The 9,988-nt window shown below is 49.9% G+C and overlaps 1 protein-coding gene across 1 annotated transcript in view; it reads right to left on the reverse strand.

Annotated features, from left to right (window-relative positions):
* Window positions 1-2,943, reverse strand: part of kcnip1b (Kv channel interacting protein 1 b) — a 33,144-nt gene extending 30,201 nt beyond the window's left edge. Inside the window, exon 1 of the mRNA XM_035435278.1 lies at window positions 2,709-2,943. Coding sequence (XP_035291169.1) covers window positions 2,709-2,796 — 88 coding nt within the window. The 5' untranslated portion in view covers window positions 2,797-2,943. The remainder of the gene's footprint in view (window positions 1-2,708) is intronic.
* Between the last annotated feature and the right edge of the window lie 7,045 nt (window positions 2,944-9,988).

A 9,988-nucleotide genomic window follows, 5' to 3' on the forward strand; every position in this document is an offset into this window, starting at 1 on the left:
GCAGAATGTCATCTTCAATCTCCTACCATCACAGAGTTAGAGAGGGTATTAATGAACACAAAACCAGAGCCTGGAGTCAAAGTCTTACCTTCGCTGCAGAAACAGTAACAGGTACACAGACAAATGAGAAAATGTGGTTTCATGGAAATATCCAGAGTTCAGAGAAATAAATTTAGCATTGAGTTTGGATCATATATGATAGAGAATGTAATTAAACTCAGCCCAAACACAAGGTGTAGAGCAGTATAACTCAGCCCAAACGCAGGGTGTAGTGCGGTATAACTCAGCCCAAACGCAGGGTGTAGAGCAGTATAACTCAGCCCAAACGCAGGGTGTAGAGCAGTAGTGCGGTATAACTCAGCCCAAACGCAGGGTGTAGTGCGGTATAACTCAGCCCAAACGCAGGGTGTAGAGCAGTATAACTCAGCCCAAACACAGGGTGTAGAGCAGTAGTGCGGTATAACTCAGCCCAAACACAGGGTGTAGTGCGGTATAACTCAGCCCAAACGCAGGGTGTAGAGCAGTATAACTCAGCCCAAACACAGGGTGTAGAGCAGTAGTGCGGTATAACTCAGCCCAAACGCAGGGTGTAGAGCAGTATAACTCAGCCCAAACGCAGGGTGTAGAGCAGTATAACTCAGCCCAAACGCAGGGTGTAGAGCAGTATAACTCAGCCCAAACACAGGGTGTAGAGCAGTATAACTCAGCCCAAACACAGGGTGTAGAGCAGTAGTGCGGTATAACTCAGCCCAAACACAGGGTGTAGAGCAGTAGTACGGTATAACTCAGCCCATACACAGGGTGTAGAGCAGTAGTGCGGTATTCTATAGCTAAATGCTAAACTGATCCTAGATCAGCAGTCCAGTTACAGGATTACAGCCAATACAGCCGGAGAGATGTAGATTTGCTCAAGCCTCCTTGCCAATGCAACCAGAGAGATGTAGATGTGCTCAAGCCTCCTTCTGTAAGTTGTAAAGCAGATGGTTTATTGTGTGCATGCGTGGAGGGGGGCTGGGTCCACAGGACAGAGGTGTGAGCTCCTCTAGCACAGAGGAAGAGAGAGAGCATGCGGCACTTAAAACAGCAAGCTCACTTTATCACCATGATTCAATTCTCTGTCACCCTCTGTCTCTTTCTCTCTCGACTCCTCTTTCATCCTCTCTCCCTTGTGTGTGTGTGTGTGTGTGTGTGGTGTGTGCGTGCATGTGTGTGGTGTGTGTGTGTGAGTGCGTGTAAGTGTGTGCGTGTGTGTGTGTGTGCATGCATGGTATGTGTTTGTGTGTGTGTGTGTGAGTGTGTGTGTGCGTGTGCATGTGTGTGTGACGTGGTGAGCGTATGTACTGACTGAGCGTTTGTACTGACTGAGCATGTGTACTGACAGAGAGAGTACTGACTGAGAGAGTACTGACTGAGCGTGTGTACTGACAGAGAGAGTGTACTGACTGAGAGAGTATCCCTCTCTCTTCATTCATTGTTTTAAGCAGAACTGATCCAGATAAACTGGGGTCTTCGTGTCTATAGATGCTTAAATGTATGAGTTTGCGTGGGGAAAAGACCACAGCACAGCTTCTGAAGATACTGTGTCAACCCAGTGTGCAGCAGTGAATTATGGGATAGCTGCCGCACGCACCCTGATCAGATGTAGATGTGGAGGGGTTACCCTTCCCCCAGTTGAGGATAATTCATCTGGCAAATCAATTATATATCCTGCTCAGATAAATTATGAATGTACTGTAGAGGTACAGAGAGCAAGAGAGGGTGATAGAGGGAGGGAGAGAGAGAGGGAGGGAGGGAGGAGGAGACAGGCAGAGGGGAACAGAGAGATAGAGAGAGAGAGGTCTGAGTTAGTTATTTAGAATGTGTAAACGATACAGATAATAAATTTGCAAACTGCACTGGTCAGGGCTGCGGTCTCTCTCTCTGAGCCATTCAGCTGTACGGTGGCCCACAGGGACACATCCTGAGAAAAACTCATGTCACCAAAAAAGTAAAACAGGGAAATGTGAAGCAACAGTCAATTTCTCACACACACACACACACACACGCACACAGAATTCTCTGCTGAAGGAGGGTGTGTGTGTGTGTGTGTGTGTGTGTGGGAGGTATTGGTGTTGAGTTTGGATAAATCAAGCCCTGTGGATAATCATACTTTCTGACTTCACAGGAAGTGCACTGACACACTCTTAGAATACAGACACAAAGTGTACTGACACACTCTTAGAATACAAAACAGCCACATGGCAAGAAAACTCCCTTTGCTTTTCCCAAGTCGATATGCAGCTGCTCAACATAAAACTACCCCTCCCCCCCCCACACACACACACTCACACTCACACTCACACTCACACTCACACTCACACTCACACTCACACTCACACTCACACTCACACTCACACTCACACTCACACATACTCACACTCACACTCACAGATGGAGGGATAGAGAAACCTTGCTTCCTCCGACTCTCCTTTCATTCCTGTTCTACCTCTCTGCAGACAGAAAATACCTCAGTACGATCCCGCCAGAGAGAGAGAGAGAGAGAGAAGGAGGGAGAAGGAGACAGACAGAGGGGACCAGAGAGAAAGAGAGAGACAGGGAGAGGGATGAGGAGAGAGAGAGATAGAGAGAGAGAGGGAGAGAGGGATGAGGAGAGAGAGAGAGAGAGGGAGAGAGGGATGAGGAGAGAGAGAGCAGTGTGCAGTCGGTACCTTTGCTGAGGGTGCCGGAGAGAAGACGCTGCAGTGTGTGCAGGAACTTGAGCAGCCCCTGTGTACAGCGCAGAGAGCATCCCGCCATCCCGACACCGTCCCGGTACAGCCCCCAAACTCCCAGCCGTCCCGCCACAGACCCCCCTCAGCTGGACCGAGCAGAGAGACAGGGTCCCGTGGCAGGGGTCCCACTGCAGTTTGGAGAAGTTTTGGGGATCCTGCGGCTCCAACAAAGTCAGATGTAGAAAGACTCAGCCTCTGAGCTGGGGGGCCGGTGATGGGGGGGGGGGGGCGGGTTCTCAGTGCGCACCAATGAGATGTGAAAGCACATTCAGCACCTTCCACACCGGACAGCTCCTTGCTCAACAACGCATGATCTACTACAGCTTTTCTGTCGCTCGCTCATGCTTACTTGCTTACTCTCTCTCTCTCTCCCACTCTGTCTCTCGCTCTCCCACTCACTCTCTGTCTCTCTCCTACTCTCTCCCACTCACTCTCTCTCTCCTACTCTCTCCCACTCTCTCTCTCTCCCCCCTACTCTCTCCCAGTCACTCTCTCTCTCCTACTCTCTCCCACTCTCTCTCGCTCTCTCTCTCCCCCCTACTCTCTCCCAGTCACTCTCTCTCTCTCTCTCCCCTACTCTCTCCCACTCTCTCTCCCCCCTACTCTCTCCCACTCTCTCTCTCTCTCTCTCACATGCCCCCCCCCCCTTGCGGGTGAGCGGTAGCAGACCCCCCCATTCCCTTTCCTAGTGTGTCAGCAGCATGTGGCCAATCAGCTCGGGGGTAGTAAAGCTGAGAGTTTCTCGTAAAAGAGTGGATGAGTGCATCGCTCTGATTTGTTGAGAACAAAGGGGTTTTCACTGGTGACCGACAGCCATTTATTCACAAGCTGCTTCTGTTGAATGTGCTTGAGGATTAATTGAAGATGGGGGGGGGGGGGGGGGTTTAAGATCACCTGCCTGTTACTGTGGCTGATAAGCCTGGGGGGCATAAATCTGCCAGCAGGACTCAGATCACATAGCTGTGTACACACACACACACACACACACACACACGCTCATACAAATACACGTATGCACACACACACACACACAGAGCTCTGACAGACAGCAGAGACATTAACGAGACACAGCCAGTTTACGGGTTTCACTCCAGATAAAGCGCACACTCAGGGCTTTCCATTAGTTTGTATTTTATCACACAGAGCTGAGGTCCAGGCTCTGCAACTGAAGATTACTCTGCCACTTCCTGCCCTCATATCCAAGGTTAATTTCACGGAGGGTCTCATGGTCTCTCTGCAGTGCTTTCACATGAGTAACTTTTTCAGTGGGATAATGAGTTTTGTTCTGATGAGTTTTATGTGCTGCATGTTGACAGTCCCTTCATTGGTTGAGTGTGTACAGAGCACACAGACAATTCAGTATGCAACAGTGTATTGGGCACATTCTACACACGGCCCCTAAATGCCAATATGTCTGCAGTGCAATGCAATGAACCAATTCACTGTTTTAACAGGTTCTGTGTGTGTGTGTGTGTGTGTGTGTGTGTGTGTGTATGTGGTGTGTAACAGCAGAATTAAACAGGTGATGACACTGATAATGGTGCTGTGCGTGTGCGTGTGTGTGTGTGTGTGTGTGTGTATGTGGTGTGTGTGTGTAACAGCAGAATTAAACAGGTGATGACACTGATAATGGTGCTGTGCGTGTGCGTGTGTGTGTGTGTGTGTAACAGCAGAATTAAACAGGTGATGACACTGATAATGGTGCTGTGCGTGTGTGTGTGTGTGTGTGTATGTGGTGTGTGTGTGTGGTGTGTGTGTGTGTGTAACAGCAGAATTAAACAGGTGATGACACTGATAATGGTGCTGTGCGTGTGTGTGTGTGTGTGTGTATGTGGTGTGTGTGTGTGGTGTGTGTGTGTGTGTAACAGCAGAATTAAACAGGTGATGAGGCTGATAACAGTGCTGCGTGTGTGTGTGTGTGTGTGTGTGGTGTGTGTGTGTGTGTGTAACAGCAGAATTAAACAGGTGATGAGGCTGATAAGGTGCAGTGTGAAGCTGTGCAGCTACAGAGCTTGGGTTCAGCTCAGATCTGAGGGCGGGGCCAGGGTCACCATGGTTACGTACAGAAGGCTCAATGCTGCTGTTCCATATTGAATCTGATCTGGGGTCCATTTTAGACCAAGGCATCCACAGCCTAATCTTTTAAAAACACATTTACTGCCCTCCAATCCTTACCAACCACTCCTAAAACCATCCACCACTTACCATCCACCCCTAAAACCCTCACCCCCTACCCTCACCCCTAAAACCATCACCCCCCACCCCCCATCCTCCCACTCTTCTCTTTCAGAACCCTATTCAGTCCTATGGGTGAGATGAACAGATGAACCTTCACTGGAGTTTTTAAGGTGAGCTGCTGGTTAAGCATTTAACAGCTCTGTTTATCACCTCTCCCTCACTCTCTGTTTCTCTCTCTCTCCCCTTCTCTCCCTCTCCCTCTGTCTGTCTCTCACTCTCGCTTTGCCTCTCTCTCTTCCTCTGCCTCTCTCGCTCAGAGTGTTATTGAGCTGCGTTCGTGTTGTAGGGGCAGGTTAGCAGTTTTACGACAGTAAATCAGGTTCACACCATAACTCCAGCACTACCCCCCTCCAGCCCTTCATACTGTTAGCATGGAGTCCACATGATAGCAGCACTGTGAGAACACCAGGCTTTAGCCTGTGCTAACACCTCTCAGGCTTTAGCCTGCACTAACACCGCTCAGGCTTTAGCCTGTGCTGACTCCGCTCAGGCTTTAGCCAGCACTAACTCCGCTCAGGGTTTAGCCAGCACTAACTCCGCTCAGGCTTTAGCCTGTGATAACAACGCTCAGGCTTTAGCTAGCGCTAACACCTCTCAGGCTTTAGCCTGCACTAACACCGCTCAGGCTTTAGCCAGCGCAAACACCGCTCAGGCTTTAGCCTGTGCTAACTCCGCTCAGGCTTTAGCCAGCGCAAACACCGCTCAGGCTTTAGCCTGTGCTAACTTCGCTCAGGGTTTAGCCATCGCTAACTCAGCTCAGGGTTTAGCCAGCGCTAACACCGCTCAGGGTTTAGCCTGTGATAACAACGCTCAGGCTTTAGCCAGCGCTAACACCTCTCAGGCTTTAGCCTGCACTAACAACGCTCAGGCTTTAGCCAGCGCAAACACCGCTCAGGCTTTAGCCTGTGCTAACTCCGCTCAGGCTTTAGCCAGCGCAAACACCGCTCAGGCTTTAGCCTGTGCTAACTCCGCTCAGGGTTTAGCCTGCACTAACACCGCTCAGGCTTTAGCCAGCGCAAACACCGCTCAGGCTTTAGCCAGCGCAAACACCGCTCAGGCTTTAGCCTGTGCTAACTCCTCTCAGGCTTTAGCCAGCGCAAACACCGCTCAGGCTTTAGCCTGTGCTAACTCCGCTCAGGGTTTAGCCAGCGCTAACTTCGCTCAGGGTTTAGCCATCGCTAACTCAGCTCAGGGTTTAGCCAGCGCTAACACCGCTCAGGGTTTAGCCTGTGCTAACAACGCTCAGGCTTTAGCCAGCGCTAACACAGCTCAGGCTTTAGCCAGCGGCTCTCTCTATAGGAGCAGCATGAAGTCCTCCGCTGTGCATCACGCAGGCCTGGCCCTGATTGGCTGTGCATCACGCAGGCTGGGCTCTGATTGGCTGTGCATCACGCAGGCCTGGCTCTGATTAGCTGGCGCAGTCATGTGACCGGCTGCAGCTGTGCTTGGGTATGGTTGCACGGCTGGTTTTAGGCCCATCAATAATGAATCATCTCCTGGGCTGCATGAAGCTGCATGGAGCACAAACATAGAGGGCCCATTCTGCACATGAGAAAGAATCTGCTCTGTCTACTCTATAAGAAACATGCTTTTCACATCGTCTGCACTGCAGTCACAGGCACGCACGCACACACACACACACACACACCACACACCCCACACACACACGCACGCACACACACACACATACACACACGCGCACACACACACACACACACGCGTGCACACACACACACACGCGCACACACACACACACACGCACACACACACGCGCACCACACACACACACACACACACTATACAGGGACAGGTTATATAAGCTTGATGGAGCTTGTACAGCATTCTGTTTCTCACTTCATTGAGCTGGAGGAATGCTCACAGGCCACCCCTCTCTCTCTCTCTCCATCCCCCACTCCCTCTCTACCTTCATCTCATCATCCCTGTTTCTCCCTCCCCCTCTCTCCCCCTCCTCTTCAACTCTTTCCTTTCTCACTCAGTTTCCTGTTGTGCGTAATTTCAGGAATGATGGGGAGAATTAGCAATATACACATCAGTAGAGATATTCCAAACCTCCCTACCCACGGAACAAGCCGGCTACACAGAGGGCGTGAGAACAAATGCAAACTCATTCTCTAATACAGTAAGAACAGCCAACCTCTGCCAGAAACACAGAGAAAAGCAAAAAATAACAGCAACAGCAAGAGAGTGAGAGAGAATGAGAGAGAGAGAATATTACTGTTCTGAATAGAGAAAAAAGATAAGAGGATATAGAAGTCCTTGCCAATAGTGATCTACGCAACCAATGTGTTTAGGTGAACTGACTGCAGTGCTGATGCAGCGTTGGGTTGTGATGTTGAGTGACTGCAGTGCGTAAGCAGCGTTGGGTTGTGGTGTTGAGTGACTGCAGTGCGTAAGCATCGTTGGGTTGTGGTGTTGAGTGACTGCAGTGCTGAAGCAGCATTGGATTGTAGTGTTGAGTGACAGTGTTGAGGTGTTGGGTGACTGTGTTGAGGTGCACAGGATGGTAAAGCAGTGGTAAACAGCATTGTGATCATTCATATACTCTCCACCCTCAGGGCACTGCATCCACATCAGAGCCCAGAGCTTCACACGGCTCATTTATATTTCATACCCCGACTATAATTAAACACACACATCACGGTGCGTGCGGGCAGGTAAACATGCATTTTTACACGCACGCAAACGTATGTGTGCGGCTCATGATCATGTGCATGAGAAGCTGAGATACTGACATCTTCAGTGGGCTGTGCTGTGTTAGACTAAACTGTGCTGTATTACAGTGGCCTGTGCTGTATTGGACTGGGCTGTGCTTTATTAGACTGGGCTGTGCTTTATTAGACTGGGCTGTGCTGTATTAGACTGGGCTGTGCTGTATTAGACCGGGCTGTGCTGTATTAGACCGGGCTGTGCTGTATTAGACTGGGCTGTGCTTTATTAAGACTGGGCTGTGCTGTATTAGACTGGGCTGTGCTGTATTAGACTGGGCTGTGCTGTATTAGACTGGGCTGTGCTGTATTGGACTGGGCTGTGCTGTGTTAAGACTGGGCTGTGCTGTATTAAGACTGAGCTGTGCTGTATTAGACTGGGCTGTGCTGTATTAGACTGGGCTGTGCTGTATTAAGACTGGGCTGTGCTGTATTAAGACTGGGCTGTGCTGTATTAAGACTGAGCTGTGCTTTATTAGACTGGGCTGTACTGTATTAGACCGAGCTGTGCTGTATTAGGCTGAGCTGTGCTGCATTAGACTGGGCTGTGCTGTGTTACAGTGGGCTGTGCTGTATTGGGCTGAGCTGTGCTGTATTACAGTGGGCTGTGCTGTATTGGACTGAGCTGTGCTGTATCAGAGTGACCTGAGCTGTGTTCGGGAGAGCCTGTGGTTCTTGTGGGGAGAGCTGAATTGTCCATAGAAGGCTGTATTGAACACAATGCAGTGAGTTTAGAGTAAGGAATCAATCATTTTCAGGGCTACCTGAATGAGCTGCAGTGGGCTGTTACCTCTCTTCTGTCACTCACCTCTCCCCACCCCCCCTCCATGGAGAACACTGCAGGCTGGTTACAGATTTAATATGAGGAGACAGGACAGCACCTCATCCAGAGCTTTGCCTCTTAAACCAGCAAGGAAACTCACACTGACAGGGCAACTGTCCTACAAACAGAGGAGGAAAAAACAATCAAATACAAAAATGAATAAATAAAGAGTGAAAACAAATTTCTCCCCAGAAAATAAAAACACAAGGGCTCAGCAGAAATCTAATCTCTGCTGCGACTCTGTGGAGAACACTTTCCCTTTAATCTGGTGCACTAGACTCTCTGGCAGGACATGCTCTTCACCTCCCCTGTGCCACTGTGCACCGTTTATGGGGAGCACAGGCTGAATGTGCTGTGTTCATATGAATTTGCATTTGCACCCTGCAGCGTATGCTGTAAATCAGAACTACCGTCCTGTAGGTTTTCACTCCAACCCTGACAAAGCACACCTCACTCAGCAGCTAGAGAGCTCGCGGGGCTGTAAATGAGTCAGGTGTACCAGATTAGGGTTGAAATAAAAGCTTACAGGACAGTAGATATTCAGGAACAGGGTTGGGCAGCCCTGCTCTAGCTGTTGAATGAGGTGTGCTTTGTTAGAGTTGGACTGAAAACCGACATTATGGTAGATCTCCCAGAACATGGCTGGGCAGGCCTGCTCTAAATGTAGCATGTCGTGGGTGTTTGAGTTTGCATCTATTGCTTCTTTAAATAACTCTCTTCCAATGAAATGTTTGATGTCACTAAGTGCAGGGGGCCTGCTGGACCTGCTGGACCTGCGGGGTCTGCTGGGTCTACTGGACCTGCGGGGTCTGCTGGAGCTGCTGGGCCTGCCCACCCTGACGGGAGTGAAGTCCAGCTGCTCTGAGCGAGGAGAGTCCACTCAGCTGCGTTAGCGGAATAATGTTGCCGTGGAAACGCCCGTCGGCCAGGAGAGTGACAGCTTGTGTGCAAATAAGGACAAGGTGGAGCTGAACCGTTACCGTGGCATCAAGGCCAACACCGCTGAGCAAGTCAGGTGACCTGGGTTGAGCCTGCGGCAGGCTGGGTAAAGAGCCATGGTTACATACAGGTCATTACCATGGTAATGTAGTGTCAAAAGTGAATGCAGCAGCAGCAGGTGAAATATTTGGGTAGATGGTAGAGGTGCAGCCTGAGCTCTCCTTGGTTATGATGCTTCTCGCTGGTCCGATAAAACTTTCATTAAGACTGAGTACTATCACTGCTAACCTGCTCAACACCATCAGGCCATGCTCATTAAAAACAACCATGGAAAATTAAAGTACTGCATTTTTTAAATTATGTGTTGTGGTTGCTGCGGTTACAGTTGTTTTATTATGGGCTGCAGAGGAGTTGTCCTGCGTAAAGGAGGAGCAACCCCCTAACCCTACGGTCACAAGGGGCAACACAGGAGGGAGATAAACCCCCATTAT

This window comes from Anguilla anguilla, chromosome 9 (genome assembly GCF_013347855.1).
Source record: "Anguilla anguilla isolate fAngAng1 chromosome 9, fAngAng1.pri, whole genome shotgun sequence".
NCBI lineage: Eukaryota > Metazoa > Chordata > Actinopteri > Anguilliformes > Anguillidae > Anguilla > Anguilla anguilla.